Here is a 16,986-nt window from a genome sequence, read left to right as displayed (position 1 = left end):
CCCCCCCCCCCCCCCTGCCACCTATTTTGTTCTTTTATTTCTCTAAAAAAAAATTTAAAAAAAACCCATAATTTAATTTCTTCGTATAAATACCCCTTCGCCCTCTTCGTCTTCCTCAGAGTAAAATCCTCCACTCCTCTCTGTAATGGCGGCAACTGTTTCAACAGCATTGCTCTCTTTCTTGCTAATAATGTCGTTGGCCGTGGAATGTAGACAACATAACGGAGTTTACGGCGGCGGCCCTTGGCAGAGCGCCCACGCCACATTCTACGGCGGCAATGACGCCTCCGGCACTATGGGTATTCAAAATTCAATTTCTTTTTCAGTTAATTTAATTAATTTTTTTAATCGTATTAATATTTTAGCTATGGTTACAGGGGGCGCGTGTGGTTACGGCAACTTATACAGCCAGGGGTACGGCGTGAACACGGCAGCGTTGAGCACAGCTCTGTTCAACGACGGGTCCAGCTGTGGTGCTTGTTTCCAAATCAAGTGCGTGAATGACCCACAATGGTGCCACGCTGGAAACCCCTCGATTTTCGTGACAGCCACCAACTTTTGTCCTCCCAATTATGCACTCCCTAATGACAACGGCGGGTGGTGCAATCCTCCTCGCCCTCACTTCGACCTATCCATGCCCATGTTCCTCAAAATCGCCCAGTACCGCGCCGGGATCGTCCCCGTCTCGTTTCGCAGGTAAGTACGGCCAAAATACAAATTTTATCGTCGTTTCAGTGACAAATTGTTAATGGGGTTATGTATGTTAGATGAACACGACTCTACCCAATGGTATAATATTGTCCACTCGCAAAATGCCTCATATTAATAGAGATAATATTATTTGATTATAAACTCATAATTATTCTATAAATTAACTGACGTGGGACTTTTATCATCTAACGATGTATTTATGATTGCAGGGTGGGATGCAAGAGGGAGGGAGGGATGAGGTTTACGATGAATGGGTTCAAATATTTCAATCTGGTACTGATAACCAACGTGGCAGGCGCTGGGGACATTGTGAGTGTGCGCATCAAGGGGTCGAAGACAGGGTGGATGAGCATGACACGTAATTGGGGTCAAAACTGGCAGTCAAACGATGTGTTAGTGGGTCAATCACTGTCGTTTAGTGTTAAAGGCAGCGATGGAAGGGTTTTGACTTCCTCCAACGTTGTTCCTTCTCATTGGCAGTTTGGTCAAACCTTCACTGCCAACAATTTCAGATTCTAATTGCTCCATTTTGGGTTTCAATTTTTCAGAAATTTATAAACTAAAGTATGTATGTATGTATGTGGGTAAGTTTTAATGTTAAGTTTGTGGTAATGATGAAAGAGCTCCATCTCTACTTTACACATTACCAACTTATTTATCACTACATGATGTATTAAACTTTACTCTAAAAACTTAGTATAAGAATGTTTATATTAATAAAACTAAAATTTAGTTGGTCGTGTTATTTATTATGTGTACTACTATATTGATATGAGCATGATTTTAAATCACTGATTAATGATGATCGTTGGATAAAATGAAAAATGATTAATTTAAAAAAAATTAAGAAATTAGAATACATATTATGAAAATTTATGGATAAAATTTACAGGTAGAGAATAAAAATTAAATTTAAGCCAAACGTGTAAGTTCCTATTTACTTACTCGATTTCAAAATACATTTTATTTTATAGTTTTAAGTTTAATTTTGATTTAGTTTATTTTAGAAAAACATTATGGTGTATTTTATTAATTAATTTTATTAGTAATTAAGAGGGAGTGAAAATTAAATAAAAACTAAATTAACTAATAAGAAATTAATATAAATATTCAAAATAGAGATGTCCACGAGCGGGGACGGGGACAGAACGTCTTTCTTGTCCCCCTCCTTGCTACTTATTTTACTCGTACTTCCTTTGAGAACCTGTGGAAATCAAATTCTCATTTTTATCCGTCTATTATTATTTTTTTTAAGAATATGTATTTTTTTTAATATAATATTTATTAAAAAATGGTAAAAGAAATCCTAAATTAAAAATTAAAACGGTAATAAAGCAATCAAAGGCAAATTATCTACAAGAAAAAAAAGAAGAAGATATTTTTCAGTTTATTAAAATGGTTTAAGTAAGATGGAATTTTCTGGATTTTCAGTATCTCTCGACTCTTTCCCCCCGCGCTATCGGTACCCCTCGATTTCTCTCTTTCACAGCTATCCCCTCGATTTCTCCCTCGCCGGCGGCGGCAACCGTCAATTGTGGGGGACGGCTTTTGTATCCTTGATTTTGTACAAGGGCTGTTAAAAGCTCATAGCACAGGATACAAAAAACCTGACACCAACGCACCCTTCAAGAATACAAGGTAATCCAAGATTATGTTTTCAAATTGAATCAACCAGATGAATTGAACCAATTTTCGTTTGGAAGCCCATTTCTTTCCAGATTTGATTACCCAAAAGGCACTATTTCTAGAACCCTATTTCTTTTTCATTGCCGAATGATGATTTTGTTTATCAACCTTACAAAGAATAAAAATGGTTTTCGTTTACGATGGTTGATCTTCTTTGTGCAGCAGTTTTATTGATTTTGACTCTGAATTCATGGAGGAGCAATTTGTACTGAGGGTTCCACCTTCTGTTGCTGAACGAATTGAACGTCTACTGAATGAAAATGCTTCTTCATCTGAAGATCCTTCATTGGATTTGTCTTTCTCTGGTAAAACAAACTTATGCACTCATCTTCTGGTTCAATCTCCCTGTTCTATGCTTTTTTCATTGCATTTGCTGTGATGTTGGATGAATAGATTAACTTCTAGACTTTTGGACTGATTAGCATTGGAAATAGATCAAACTGTGCAGTATGGTTTTATCTTAATTTTGAGGGTTGGCCTAATTGCCTATTTATGGCCTCCTAAATTGTCACACAGAGGATGGGAGAAGTGGCACTTTTGCCATTGGTGACGACCATTTTCCAGCATCACTTCTGGATCTCCCTTGTGTAGTGGAATCATATAAAACATACGATGATACTGTGCTAATCAAAGCTGCAGACATTGCCCAGGTAAAATTGTATCAAAATCGTTAGTCTATACATTTCAGGTGATATGATCTGGCTGTTTCTTAGATTTTATGGGATGCTATCATTTTAACAGATGATTATGGTCAGAGAACCAGGCGACCCTGCGCCAGATTCAACCGAGTATAGACATGGTCTGACCCCTCCTATGAGGGATGCTCGAAAACGTAGATTTCGAAGAGAGCCGGATTTAAATGTATGCCATTCTTATCCGTCTTACTATTAGCTTGATAGTAAACTGGTGTACGACATGATAATCCATTTAGATTCCTACTTGTACAAGGAGTAGGTAGTTGAGGACAAATTATTGGATGAATATAGTTTATGCTTGGCGTGTATGTCTCTCTCATATATAAATTCTAAATTAACAATGATCTCTTAAATCTGTAGGGCAATAGTGATATCTTAAGCGTTTTCATTATACGTGACATATCTTCTCAACAAGAGAATCAGTTCTTTATTTTCTTTTGTTCTCATATCAAAATTTGTTGCATTTAGAAAGTGCCTTTTGATTGTTACATACTGATTCTTTCTCTCTTCTTTTTGGCAGCCTGAGCTTGTACGACGGGTGGAGAAAGATCTACTAAACATCATGGCAGGAGGAACTACCGAAAATGCAGATATCCTTGATAATTTATGTGTTTGAAACTCGTTACCATATTAGTTTATGAAACATGTACCCATCCTGTTACCGTCCAAGTCTATCACTAGCAGATATTGTCTTTTTTGGTCTTCCCTTCAAGATTTTAAAACGTGTCTGCTAGGGAGAGGTTTCCACCTCCTTATAAAGAATGTTTTGTTCTCCTCCTCAACCGATGTGAGATCTCTCAATCCAACCCCTTTGGGGTCCAGCGTCCTTGCTGGCATATCGTCTCGTGTCCACCACCCTTCAGGGCTCAGCCTCCTCACTGACACATCGCCCGGTGTTTGTCTCTGATACCATTTGTAACAGCCCAAGTCCACCATTAACAAATATTGTTTTCTTTGGATTTTCTCTCACGGTTTTAAAACGTGTCTACTAGGGAGAGGTTTCCACACCCTTATAAAGATTGTTTCATTCTCCTCCCCAACCGATGTGGGATCCCACGCATCCCCGCTTGATAAACATTGTTTACATCTCAAAACTGTGGCGGACTGAGACTTATTTTAATTAGCACTCATGAAATTCTTGATTGAAGGGAACTGACAATATGCCTTTTTGCTCCTCTTCTTCTGACATAAAGTTATGATCTTATGCTACAATAATTTTAACTTTAGAGGTTCCTTAACTGAGCATTCTCACATGTTGGAGTGGCTGAACATCAAGATGATAGACACGAGAATTCTCATCATGCAAGTGCAAAGCCTGCATCCACCCCTGCAGCGAAGCCTGATGTGATGGAAACTGAGACAACTGTTGGGGAGCCTGAAAGGAGCGACTCTGATGACTCTGATCATTCAATTGATTAGGTATATTATTATGCTGTTCAGACCAAACTGTTTGCATCTCTGATGAAAGTTGTATCAACCTGGTTGTATATGAAAAGACATGGAGACTGGTTGTCTGTACCCCAACTCTTTAGTGATTACAAGTTCATTTATTGTCCCTAGCGTCTAGAAACAGAACACTGGATGATTTCTTTGGTGCATAATTGTAAGAACACGATTTGAATAGAGTTTTGTCTGATGTGGAAATGCTTTGAACACAATGGGTAAGAGATGGTCATTTGTTTGACATAACAGAAATGAAGATTACATATGGCTGTTAAGCCTTTCCTGAGAGAATGAATAGCAAATCCCCCTCACTTGCATCTGCATACGACTTAGATTAGATGGGCAGCAAGTAACGAAACTCGGATTCATAAGGTTGAATTTCCACCATTTTATGGATGGGAGATTTAGTTTCGCCGTTTAAACACTCCATTATCGACCTCTTCAAGCTTGCAGAGCGAGGAAGTTGGCTATAAATCCACTCCAACAGTGATTCCATATCGTCTGCAAAATCTTTCATGTGCCATTGAAGAAGCTTCGGCACCATTATCTTCTTTTTGCTCGTCATCCCCACCGATGCTTCCAGATACTCGACTTTTGCCATCCCCAACTCGTTCACCACTTCCTCTGGCGTGTACACCCTTAACTTCATAAAGTTTCAACAGTCTGTCAATTTCTTTCAAAGATTCATTGATGCTCATAAAATATGCAGAAAAAGTAAGATACTTACTGCAGGAGAAGACCAACTGCCTCTGCAGAGAGCAAATGTCACATTTGGTTCTGGATATCCTAAGCCATAGGCATGTCGAAGCAGCATTTCCTTCTCATCCACAGGCTTCAAAGGGAACAACATATTCAATGAACCATCGTCATGTACTGATAGTAGTTTTGAAGTATAAACTACAAGACAGGTAGCGCTTACATATTTCGTTTCATTTTGATGCCGAAGAATGAAATGTTCAATAGCCAGAGCATTGAGAACTACCCCCCCAACGTTAAGAGCAGCCTGCAGGACAGAAGAATCACATAAAGCTTCAGAGTTGTTTTGGTATTTAGGACTTGGGACATTGGCATATACCTTGTTCATCAAAGCCAAGAGTTTATCAGTTGTCGATGGCAGCCCATGTTCAAGAAATGCCTGAAATTTTGGTGATTACAGTCAGTATATTCAAATAGGATCATAGCTGCAATTCATCTGTGTCTTACATGTCTTACAGTACATGCATTATAGAGGAGTTATAAATGTTTATCCAGAATGCCAACTTCTGTTTGTACGTCAAAAAGGTCAACTCCACATTGCTCAGCCTATGAATAAGAATCCTGCAAAGATCAGGAAGCAAAAGAACAATTTGAAGTTTCAACGCTATGTGGCAATCTGGTTAAGCAGGCTGCTACTCACCTCAACTTTCTGATTGACGTCGAGCACTCGGGCAGTCTACCGATGTCGAAAGACGATCTCGTAATGTGGATGAAGTTCTTATAAGGGCCAACGTTCCTCACACCGCCTTCTGAGTCAAGCAGCAGTATACTATAAGGATTGGGATTGGACGAGGTATAATCAAAAGACAAGGTGAGCTGAGGCGCTTTGCAACTGAAGCTGGTCTTTGCAATACAGCGCTTTGAGCTGATGCAGGAAAGGCCATGTTTTGGTATATTGGGTGAAGTTTTGCTGCTGTATGAAGGCTGATTTAGATCAACATAAATGCCAATGAGACACTTAATCAACTGCTCTGAAAGCTCATTTGGTGTCTCACTGCAAGTTTCTTTCTCTAATTGGCTCTGCTTTCGGCTTCTCGTTGCATTCTTCCTTGGTGGAAGACACTGGATGTCAGAAGCAGCACTTGAAGAGAATCTCCGCTCACTCAGCATTATATCTTTTCTAAGTTCACCATAATGGTGGGATCTGGATCGCTGGCCAGTAAGAACAGAGCTGTTATTAATTTGAGGTCCATTCAAGAGCAGGTTGTGCTGCCAAAGGCATCTAAGCCTCTGCTGAATTTCCCACTCCTTATTCTGTTCCCTCTCCTTGTACAAGTTCAACTTCAGCTCTTCAACCTTTCTTTCTAGCCGTTCAATCTCTCTCTCCACAACTCCCAATTCTTCCATGAGCAGCTGCATCTACAAAGAACAGAGAATCAAGAAATCCCTTATGCATTACTATTGCTTAAACCAATGCAAAGTGGACGTACCTGAGGTGGTAAAGAAGAGGAAACATGGGGATGGGACAAGAAAGGGCCGTGAAGAGCCCAATGCAGAGCCTTATTGAGCTGTTGTTCACCATGCAATTGTTCCTCTAACTTGAGAACCTGAAGAAAAACCAGATTAGTGTGTGCTTGTGATTGAAAAGAGAGAGGGAGAGATGGAGAAAGAAAGAATCTCACTTCACCCTGAAGGTCAAGTTTGCGCTGATGAGGTGCGGTTGGGTCCATTAGAAAGTCTTCAAATTTCATGATTTTTGGGATTGAGAGGAACATATAGAAGAAGATAGCAGAAAGTTGAAGAGGGTTGTATTCAAAATGCGAGAAAGGGAGAGGGGTGTGATCGTGGGTGGCATTAAGGATGAAATGGGGGAAGAGTTGACTAAAGATTTGAGCTTTAAAGACAAATTTGAAAGGAAATGAGAGATGCATGAGATTGTTTTTTTGTTTGTGGATGGAAATGGACGGTTGAGATTGGAATTCTCATGAGATTGTTTTTTTGTTTGTGGATGGAAATGGACGGTTGAGATTGGAATTCTCATGAGATTCTTGATGGTGTTCTTGGAAGAAATAAGAATGTGGATTTCATTAATATGAGAGGTGTGGGAGGTGAGGAAGGTGAATTAAATGAATGAATGAATACAGACACAACACAAAGCTTTCTGTTCTAAAAAATTTGACAGAACAAAAAAGTCAATATAAGAAAAACACAATAGACGCCGTCTGTGGGGATCGAACCCACGACCACGTGGTTAAAAGCCACGCGCTCTACCACTGAGCTAAGACGGCTTTGTTACTATAATACAAACAATAATATTCATATAATATATTACTTGAGATTCCTCTATAATTTTTTTAGTTTGATAAATATTCAATTTTTTATTTAATTTTATGTTCTTTTTTTTTTTTGTTATTTATCTTTTACGAAAAATAAAAAATAAAAATTTAAGTCAAATTTTGAATATTAAAAAATTAGTTTTATTTTATTTTTTAAATTTGTAAGTACAATAATTTTTTTAAATGAATAATGTTCCAGTCAAATTTAATAAAGTATAATATTCCATTTTCATTTTTGTTATGGTTGATCTAAAATGAAAAGATAAATAAATATCACTCTTTTAATTTATATTCTTTTCTTATATTATCTTAAATACTCATATACATGTGAAGTAAAATTATAAAATACTAAATATATATTTTAATTTTAAGATTATTTTTTGTTTTATTTATTTATTTATTTATTATTATTATTATTATTATTATTATTATTTTGCTAATTCCATGAAATATGTCAATTATCATTGAATAATACTTTCAAGTTTTTAATTTTAACCATTCATATTATACATCTTCACATTTTTTTTTTCGAATTTAATTCTTAATACTACAAAAGTTTAAATTCCATACTATCACCCAAAATTACTTTTACAATTTAGCCCGAAAAATTTAAAATTTTAATTTATTATTTAAAAATATAAAATTTTAACCCATTAAGACAAAATTGGACAAAGAATCCAAAGAAAATGTATATGTAGATATATATATATATTCAACCAAATATAAAATTTGGATATTATCAAAGTAAGGTATACCAATCCAAATAAGAATACAATATGTCCATTTACATGTGGTAGCTTACACCTTTTCTGCTACTCGCAACTCTAATCGTGGGAGCTAGGTCGATCACTCATTTCTACACAATAGATACATGTAATATCTCCTCTTCAATTGTATTGGAATAGATAAGAAACTATTCGTCTTGTGGATGTCCGTGAACAAAATATGTATAATGTGTACTATATTATTGTGATATTTGTACATGTACATTATCAAAAACTAATAAGCAGTTGTAATGGCTATGATCATTTTTATTAAGTCTTTTGTGTGTGAATGTTTGCATAATCCACCACACCTAAACTGTGAGAAAGTTATCTTATTTATAATAAAATAAATTACAAGAATATGAGAAAAGTAATAAATGAAAATAACAGAAACCTATGATAGGAAAACAAATATTCATATATTTGCCTTATAATAAAATATGTATATATGGTAAATTATAATTTAGTACTAAATATGTTTAACACTGTGTCATACAAAAATTGACGATAGACGAACGGTTCCATATCTTCCATGGTTAGAAATTTAATTATCTACAACTACTTTTTCTGCTTTTATAATTTAAAATTAATAAATACACCCAAATTTATTAAGAATATATTCAAATGGGCACATTAAAAAATTTATGTGGGCTTTTTGCTAATATGCTCGTGATAAAAATGAAAATGTTAATTTATAACGTTGTCGATGAAGATCAAACCTACAAAACCACATGGTTAAAATTCGCGTGCTCAATCCTAAACTATATAAACGGTTAACTAAATTTATAAATATGAATAAACTATCCATTAAAATGACTTCATTTCAATTGAAATAGTTAAAGTAAATAGAATTTTTGTCACTAAAAGATATATTCGTATGGATATTCTATACAAATAAATAAAAGAGCGGTGAGGATCATACCCATAACATTTAACCATAAATAAATAGGCGTTATAGTAAATATTATTTCATGTACAAGAAAATTGGTAGTCGTAATGCTGTATATGGGAGTCACAAACCCATGACGACATGGTTAGAGCGATATACTTTATAATTGAGTAAAATCGGATTGATGTTATAATATCATAAATCAAATTAGGTAATTATTTAAAAAGATAGCTTTTATTTTATGTTAATTCATAGTAGTTTGACATTTAGAATCTGAATAACATACCAAAAGAGGTAGAAATTCAAATCGGTTCAAAGCAACAAGTTTGCACACATTTCCCCAATGGTTTTGAAGAAGCCAAGCCACTTAGTTTTCCCATGGGTTACATCCTCCACATCCCCCGCCGCCCTGTTTCACCATTAAATCAAACTAAATAAGCTTAACCTTATATACAAGTGTTTATGTGATTTTGAGATCACATTCAAACGCTAAACATGTTCCATTACCTGCAGCTTGAACGACACTCCAACTTCAATTTCTCCCTTGAAGTGGATTTTGTGTGCTAAGACATGGTACATTCTAGGCGGTATCTCCGACCATCCTTTTCTAACTCCTTCCGCTAATAAATCCTTGACATCTATTCTGCAATCATCATTCAGTTCTATCGTTAGTAAACTTTGAATGTGGTGGTGATAATAATAGTAGTAATTATGTAAGAGAAGATCAATGATCTTACTTGACATCGCCAATGTAATCATCACCATCTATAGCGTCATGGTCCATGACCTTGAATAAGATATGGAAGTCACCACCGCTCCCAGGGTACTCTGCTAGGAATTTAAATTTCTCATCCCATAATGGATTTGGTCCTCCATCTGCGCTATTTAAAATCATACAATCAAGAATATATTAATTTATAAAAATTTTGAAGTTGGAAAGAAAACGAGAGACTAACTTTTAGCAACTCCGCTCATGCGTTCTTGGCCCTTGTAGTTTATATCAACATAAGGGTCAATTGGTTCTGTGAAATGGGGAGAGAATGAATAGGTTAATAAGTAAGTAAGAGCATAGGCGCCATGAGAGCAACAGAAACCGCAGATTGGAGCTTACTATTAAGAGGATCATGGGCTTGAAGTCCTTTACCACTAATCAAGTGGACCTCCAACATACCCATCCCCATTGCTTTGCCTCTGTCTGTCAACCTTGAAGATGAAGTTGAAGGAATACAATGGTGCAGTGGCTTTAAATATATATATATATATATATATATATATATATAGATAATACCGGATCAAATTTAATAAAGTATAATATTCGATTCTCAAAATAAAAAAGAAAAAATATCACTTTAATTGTTATTCTTTTTTAGTATTATCTTAAACATGTGTATTAATTTTAAACTATTAAATGTATGATTTAATTCTAATATCATTTTACGCCTATGACTAATGATGTATCTCAATTGTTATTAAATTATGATCACTTTAATATTTTTAATTAATTTTAAGTTTTGATATTTATATATATATTGATTTTATTTTTATATGTTTCTTTTTGTTTTAGAATCTGGTTCTTCCAATCACATAGTGTCTAACCGTTATTCATAAAAGATGATTCACTGAGAATTTACGACTGAAAATTACTTGTGACAAAAAAACTTGACCTATTGATAGCGTTATAAAAAAAAAAAAGCATAAAATTAAAAGAATATATTCAGTCAAATATAAAATTTAAGTATTCGTACCAATCAAAGTAAGCAGCCATGAGATATAATATAATAATGAATTAATTATTATTATTATTATTATTATTTTGGGTAAAAAACAAACAGTTTTATTGAGGCCAATTAAAAAAAGATTACAGGATATTTAGAAAAAATAATAGTTATTTTGGATAGAAGATTATTTACTTTAAATGTCAAATGATGTACATGTTGAGGTAATGTTGAGGTAATGTTGAGGCAGTTAATTAGTATTTTTCTTTGTTATTAGTTAGTTTGTTAATTACCTTTTCTTGTTATTAATTTTTGATGAAATTCTCCTGTAAAAGGGATTGTACCCTATCAATAATAAATGATCATTTTTTGAAGGGATTGTACCCTATCAATAATAAATGATCATTTTTTGTATCTTTGCAAAGTTATTGAAATTTACAGTACACCACCCTCTAATCTTTTAGATTTTATCTTAATTTGTTTATAAAATAGGTAGACAATAAATTCATATAATTATTGGACTTGACCGTACTTGGATGATTTTTTAACAGTCATGTCACCATCCGTCCTCATTCTTTGTACTTGTGATCATATATTCAAGAGCTACATAGTCATATGTTCCCATTATCCTAGTAGAAACAACGACTTCCATAATATGATATTGTTCACTTTGACCATAAACTCAAAATCATTGCTCTTGTTTCTATGCAATTATGCCTGCTCGTAATTTTAGGCCGAACAAACAACCATTATACCATTATGATATTGTTTACTTTGACCATAAACTCAGGATCATTGCTCTTGTTCCCATGCAATTATGCCTGCTCGTAATTTTAGAACAAACAACCATTTTACTATTTAGATGTTAAAAGCCAACCAGATTTATAAACCCAAATCATTCTTTTATTGGTAACTTTAGGAAGAACCAATTTACTACTTTAGATATTAAAAGCCAACCAGATTGATATTGAAAAACAAAACTAAACGCCGTCTGTGGGGATCGAACCCACGACCACGTGGTTAAAAGCCACGCGCTCTACCACTGAGCTAAGACGGCCTTGACGTTATAACGTATACTGAAGCAGTATAAAACCAATATCTATGGTTGAGGGATGTTTTCGACCCAACTCTCTATTTTCAGGTTGTTAAAATGAAAAAATTAGTTTTTTTTTAAAAAAAATTATTTACCCATCTTTATAATTATTTATATACAATCTAGATAAATTATATTAAAAATTCAAAAACAAATACAAATCAATCTATAATTATTAAAAAAAAATTAATGAAGAACAACAAAAATTGTAACATATTAACATAATACAATATTGTCATAAAATTGAAGACAACTAAATACGGACACTCCTTGAGAATGGGTTAAAGTAAGAAAAATATAACGATAAATCACAAAATTAAAAATATAATAAAAATCATTAGTTTAAAAATACTGTATATAATAATAAAAAAAAAAAAAATTAGAGAGCACTCAACCATTATATATATATATATATAAAATATGATATAATAATGTTGCAATAAATAGATAATCAATAATTAAAATTTAGAATTATGAATTTTATAACGGAACTTATAAATCTATTTAAACTAATTTTCAGTGTTTACTCTCAAATCTTATAATAATAAAAAAAAATTCCACCTAGAAAATACTCTTAATAATTGAAATATTTTGGGCAACTTCTCTATTTAAATTTATTTACTTGGTCCAATAATAAAAATGATGTATTTAAATTTATTTACTTGTCCAATGTAAGATGGAGAGTAAAAAAATTCTTTTATGTCTTTGCAAACGCATTTATAGAAATTTGTATTTAAAAAATTCATTTTATATATCGTAACATACAACTTACTTCAAAATTGTTCAAATATATATATAATAACATTGAATATTATACACCTTTGTCTCAAAATAACTAAAATAACCTAACCTAAATGTATGTATAAATCATAATTAATAAACCGCTTTTGTTTCAAAATAACCAAAACAACTTAAATGTATATATAAATCATAATTAATAAACCTGTTATAAACTATATTTTTAAATTAAATGATTGTTTATTAATTTATTATTTATATCCTAAACATATACCTCATCATTAAATCTGTTATAACTATATTCTTAAATTATAAATTAAAGGATTGTTTATTAATTTATTATTTATATCATAGTATAAAAGGTATGAATAGTTATATATTAGTTTATTTATAATATGTTTTAAAATAGTATGAAATATTGAAATATTTTTAATATATATATAAATTAAACAAAATAAAAAAATAATAATGTACTTGATTGGCGTTAAACTTGAGCGTGAGAGTCTTTAATTAGATGGAACCACCATTCTAATAAATACATTATTATGATTAATTTATTATTTTATTTGACTCGGATCAAATCGAAAGTTTTGCTCCATGAATATGAATCGAACCATTCAGTTCAGGTTCCAAAAATGAACCCAATTCAATTCGAAAGGTTAACTCAACCCAACTCAACCTTTATAGTTCGGTTGGATTGATCTGAATTATCGGATTGAATGTACACCACATTTTCAAATGAATTTAAGAAAGGCTGTATGATCCTAAATAGAAATAGGAGCGAGTAAATACTAAAAACTGTTTTTCACAGACTGAGAATTCGAATTCCTTCGTTTTTATTTATTAAATGTAGAGGAAAAAAAAAACATTTTATTTTTTTTATTTTTTTATTATTGGTCACTCAAATACAATAATAGTATAAGTTAATAGATAGACTTAGAAAGTTAAAAACAATTATATAAAAATGTTTAAATGGGTCCATTACAAAAAAAAAAAAAAAAAAAAAAAAAAAAAAAAAAAAAANATTTAAAATTTAGACTATGAATATTTTTGTTGGTCACTATCAAATTTGTAAATATGAATAAACCATTTATTAAATTTTTTCATACATAAATAAAAATCGACATAATTTCAATTGTCATGATAAGAGTAATTAGAATTTTTGTCGCTAAATGATCATGAAGTTCTATTCAAATAAATAAAAAATGTAATTAAAATTTGGTTGGTGAGAATCATACCCATAACATTTAGCCGAATTATAATAAATATTATTTCACATATAAAAGCATTATTACTCATAATGTTGTATATGAGATTTATGAACCCATGACCACATAGTTAGAGCGATATATTTACCAACTAAGTCGTGTCTTGTGAGTCAAGAGAGATTGTGGTTGGTAAGATTAATTAGACAATTATTAAAAACATAGTTTTTTTTATTTTATTTATGTTAATGCGTAATTTAGAATTTGAATAACATACCAAACGAGGTAGAAATTCAAATTAGTAACAAGTTTGCATACATTTCGGGAATAGGTTTGAAGAAGGCAAGCCACGTAGTCTTCGCTGTGCTTCCGTCCTCCCACTTATTCTTCCTTGATTACCCCTATTTCACCATTAAATCAAACCAAATAAGCTTAACTTTATACACAAATGTTCATGTCATTTTGAGCTCACATTCGAACACTAAACATGCACCATTACCTGTCGTTGGAAGGACACTCCAACTTCAATTTCTCCCTTGAAGTAAAGATTGAGTAATAAAACCTGGTACATTCTAGGCGATATCTCCGACCATCCTTTTCTAATTCCTTCCGCTAATAAATCCTTGACATCTATTCTGCAATAGTCATTTAGTTCCATCCCTTTCGTAAACTTTGAATGTGGTGATGGATAGTAATAGTAGTAATAGTAGTAATTATTGTAAGAGAAGATCGATAGTCTTANGTGGATAGTAATAATAGTAATAGTAGTAATTATTGTAAGAGAAGATCGATAGTCTTACTTGAGTTCGCCAATCAAATCATCATTATCTATAGCGTCATGGTCCATAACCTTAAAGAAGATTTGGAACTCACCACCGCTCCCAGGGTACTGGGCTAGGAATTCAAATTTCTCATCCCATATTGGATTTGGTCCTCCCTCTGAGCCATTTAAAATCACACAATAAAAAATGAGTTTAATTTATAAAATTTAAGAGGTTGGAAAGAAAAAGAGAGACTAAGCTTTAGCAACTTTGCTCATGCGTTCTTGGCCCTTGTAGTTTATGTCAACATAAGGGTCAATTAATTCTGCGAAATGAGGCGAAAATGAATAGCTTAACAAGTAAGAGCATAGGGCAGCATGAGAGCAAGTAGAAACCGCAGATTGGAGCTTACCATTAATAGGATCATAGGCTTGAAGTCATTTACCACTAATAAAATGGACCTCCAACAATCCCATCCCCATTGCTTTGCCTCTGTCTGTCAACCTTGAAGATGAAGTTGAAGGAATACAAAGGCGCAGTGGGTTTATATAGATGACCCGCCACTGCCGCTGCTACTGTCGCACACGCAGCTCCACGACAAAGGTGTCTGGCTGCCTTCTACTAACATTTTAATTTAGATTAAAGTTTTTTTACCTGTCTTCTAATAAATATATTCTTTTTTTATAATACATGCATTTAAAAGGAGAAAACCCGATCAAATTTAATAAAGTATAATATTTGATTCTCTTTTAAAATAGAAAACAAAAAATATCACTTTAATTGTTATTCTTTTTTAGTATTATCTTAGACATGTGTATTAATTTTAAATTATTAAATGTATGTCTTAGTTCTAATTTCATTTTTTTAAAATCATAAATATTATTAAATTAGGATAACTTTAATATTTTTAATTTGTTTTAAGTTTGGATGTTAGTATATATTTTGATTTTATTTTAGAATCAAATCTGATTCTTCTTGCACAAAAAAAACAAAAAAAAAAAAAAAAAAAAAAAAAAAAAAAAAANTTTAAAAAATTCATAGAATTAAAAGAATATATTTAGTCAAATGTAATTTATGTATAGTATGCATATTTGAAATTATTTTGATAAACTTCTATAGATTTTCAAGTATCAACTCTATTTAATCTGTGGTTGTGTTGTGAAACAGGTTACTAAAGCTGGTTTTTGGAATGCAGCGCTTTGAGTTGATGCAGAGAAAGGCCATGAGCAAAATGGATATACCTGAGGTGGTAAAGAAGAAGAAGAAGGCATGGCGATGGGACAAGAAAGGGCCATGCAGAGTCCGAAATGAGATTCTTTTTTTGTTTTATCAATGGAAATTGACGGCGGACATTGGAATTCTCATGTTCTTATTGGTACTTTTGTCAGAAATAAGAATGTGCATTTCATTAATATTATGAACTGTTTTAATGATAAAAAAACGAACGCCGTCTGTGGGGATCGAACCCACGACCACGTGGTTAAAAGCCACGCGCTCTACCACTGAGCTAAGACGGCCTTGTTGTGTTAATTCATTCTAGAACTAATATAAAAAAATATATATTATTGGGTTGAGGGATGTTTTTTTAATTTATTTATCCGCCATTTATAATTATTCATATACAATCTAAAATCTATTAAAAGTTCACAAAACAACCAAAAATGGTAACATATTAACATAATTTAACATTGTCATAAAACTAAATACAAACACTTATTGAGAATAGATTAAAGTAAGAAAAATATAAAGATAAATCATGAAATTAAAAATTTTCTATCTATCTAATTTTGTGTCATTTTAGGTGTTAATTTATAAAATAATTCATAATTTTTTCACTTATAGGAGATGTTGATCCAGAAACTACAGAAAATATTAAAACGATCAGATACTTTTGATAAAATTCGATAATTAAATTCGTTTACTTGTCATTAATAGGAGTACGCATTTAGCTTAAATTACAGATGTGTGGAAACAATAAATTATGTGAATTTAGGAAATGCAGTATGAACATAAATAGGAGTGAGTAAACAATAAAAACGGTTTTTCACACTACTCTATACAAAATGAATTCGAATTCCTTGGTTTTTATTTATTTATTTATTTATTAAATCCAATGAGAAAAAAAACTTCTTTCTATCATTACAGATTGTATACGTTAGAGATAGACTAGAATACAATAATATAAGTTATAGATAGACTTAAAAATGGTCACGGTTTATTTATGATCTCAATATTGTCGAAGTTAAAAACTATT

General features: G+C 32.5%; 4 protein-coding genes and 3 non-coding genes across 10 annotated transcripts; 2 read left to right on the top strand and 5 right to left on the bottom strand.

The window, feature by feature from the left end:
• Positions 1-141: 141 nt before the first annotated feature.
• LOC111791651 (expansin-A4-like) lies at positions 142-1,350 on the top strand. The gene is made up of 3 exons (XM_023673079.1): positions 142-299; positions 378-696; positions 921-1,350. The coding sequence occupies exons 1-3, from the start codon at positions 146-148 to the stop codon at positions 1,228-1,230; spliced, it is 783 nt and encodes a 260-aa protein (XP_023528847.1). The 5' UTR covers positions 142-145; the 3' UTR covers positions 1,231-1,350.
• Positions 1,351-2,094: 744 nt separating this feature from the next.
• Positions 2,095-4,715, top strand: LOC111780487 (transcription initiation factor TFIID subunit 7). Of its 4 annotated transcripts, none has more exons than XM_023660924.1 (6): positions 2,095-2,349; positions 2,560-2,702; positions 2,914-3,047; positions 3,139-3,258; positions 3,613-3,682; positions 4,345-4,715. In XM_023660924.1, exons 2-6 carry the CDS (start codon positions 2,588-2,590, stop codon positions 4,509-4,511), a joined length of 606 nt encoding a protein of 201 aa, XP_023516692.1. In that variant the 5' UTR covers positions 2,095-2,349; positions 2,560-2,587; the 3' UTR covers positions 4,512-4,715. The 4 variants fall into 4 exon arrangements, with proteins under 4 accessions (XP_023516692.1, XP_023516685.1, XP_023516700.1 ...); XM_023660917.1 differs by having other exon boundaries at positions 2,114-2,446; positions 2,563-2,702; XM_023660932.1 differs by having other exon boundaries at positions 2,117-2,349; positions 2,563-2,702.
• Positions 4,716-4,832: 117 nt separating this feature from the next.
• On the bottom strand, positions 4,833-7,085 carry LOC111780480. The gene is made up of 8 exons (XM_023660905.1): positions 6,914-7,085; positions 6,722-6,838; positions 5,932-6,650; positions 5,753-5,852; positions 5,611-5,670; positions 5,455-5,538; positions 5,263-5,367; positions 4,833-5,178 (listed from the first exon to the last, which is right to left on the bottom strand). The coding sequence occupies exons 1-8, from the start codon at positions 7,004-7,006 to the stop codon at positions 4,870-4,872; spliced, it is 1,587 nt and encodes a 528-aa protein (XP_023516673.1). The 5' UTR covers positions 7,007-7,085; the 3' UTR covers positions 4,833-4,869.
• Positions 7,086-7,447: 362 nt separating this feature from the next.
• TRNAK-UUU lies at positions 7,448-7,519 on the bottom strand. The gene has a single exon. It is a non-coding gene; the product is annotated as a tRNA-Lys (tRNA).
• A 1,916-nt stretch (positions 7,520-9,435) lies between these two features.
• LOC111792130 (16 kDa phloem protein 1) lies at positions 9,436-10,459 on the bottom strand. Its single transcript, XM_023673494.1, has 5 exons — positions 10,332-10,459; positions 10,177-10,242; positions 9,958-10,096; positions 9,728-9,863; positions 9,436-9,629 (listed from the first exon to the last, which is right to left on the bottom strand). Exons 1-5 carry the CDS (start codon positions 10,399-10,401, stop codon positions 9,588-9,590), a joined length of 453 nt encoding a protein of 150 aa, XP_023529262.1. The 5' UTR covers positions 10,402-10,459; the 3' UTR covers positions 9,436-9,587.
• A 1,461-nt stretch (positions 10,460-11,920) lies between these two features.
• On the bottom strand, positions 11,921-11,992 carry TRNAK-UUU. Its single transcript has one exon. It is a non-coding gene; the product is annotated as a tRNA-Lys (tRNA).
• A 4,185-nt stretch (positions 11,993-16,177) lies between these two features.
• On the bottom strand, positions 16,178-16,249 carry TRNAK-UUU. The gene has a single exon. It is a non-coding gene; the product is annotated as a tRNA-Lys (tRNA).
• Positions 16,250-16,986: the final 737 nt, after the last annotated feature.

This window comes from Cucurbita pepo, chromosome LG01, assembly GCF_002806865.2.
Source record: "Cucurbita pepo subsp. pepo cultivar mu-cu-16 chromosome LG01, ASM280686v2, whole genome shotgun sequence".
NCBI classification, from domain to species: Eukaryota; Viridiplantae; Streptophyta; class Magnoliopsida; order Cucurbitales; family Cucurbitaceae; genus Cucurbita; species Cucurbita pepo.
The sequence above is the reverse complement of the archived record's forward strand: the minus strand, read 5'-3'. Positions and strand labels throughout refer to the sequence as shown.

Excerpts from the sequence above, each read along its gene's own strand:
- LOC111780480 (XM_023660905.1), bottom strand. The coding sequence starts at position 7,006 with ATGTTCCTCTCAATCCCAAAAATCATGAAATTTGAAGACTTTCTAATG. Across the intron at positions 6,651-6,721 it reads CCTCTTCTTTACCACCTCAG|ATGCAGCTGCTCATGGAAGA; the intron begins GTACGTCCACTT and ends TGTTCTTTGTAG. Across the intron at positions 5,671-5,752 it reads ATAACTCCTCTATAATGCAT|GCATTTCTTGAACATGGGCT; the intron begins GTACTGTAAGAC and ends CCAAAATTTCAG.
- LOC111792130 (XM_023673494.1), bottom strand. The coding sequence starts at position 10,401 with ATGGGGATGGGTATGTTGGAGGTCCACTTGATTAGTGGTAAAGGACTT. Across the intron at positions 10,097-10,176 it reads CATGAGCGGAGTTGCTAAAA|ATGGAGGACCAAATCCATTA; the intron begins GTTAGTCTCTCG and ends TAAATAGCGCAG. Across the intron at positions 9,864-9,957 it reads GATTACATTGGCGATGTCAA|AATAGATGTCAAGGATTTAT; the intron begins GTAAGATCATTG and ends TGATGATTGCAG.
- LOC111791651 (XM_023673079.1), top strand. The coding sequence starts at position 146 with ATGGCGGCAACTGTTTCAACAGCATTGCTCTCTTTCTTGCTAATAATG. Across the intron at positions 300-377 it reads TGACGCCTCCGGCACTATGG|GGGGCGCGTGTGGTTACGGC; the intron begins GTATTCAAAATT and ends CTATGGTTACAG. Across the intron at positions 697-920 it reads GTCCCCGTCTCGTTTCGCAG|GGTGGGATGCAAGAGGGAGG; the intron begins GTAAGTACGGCC and ends TTATGATTGCAG.
- LOC111780487 (XM_023660924.1), top strand. The coding sequence starts at position 2,588 with ATGGAGGAGCAATTTGTACTGAGGGTTCCACCTTCTGTTGCTGAACGA. Across the intron at positions 3,259-3,612 it reads GAAGAGAGCCGGATTTAAAT|CCTGAGCTTGTACGACGGGT; the intron begins GTATGCCATTCT and ends TCTTTTTGGCAG. Across the intron at positions 3,683-4,344 it reads AGGAACTACCGAAAATGCAG|ATGTTGGAGTGGCTGAACAT; the intron begins ATATCCTTGATA and ends GAGCATTCTCAC.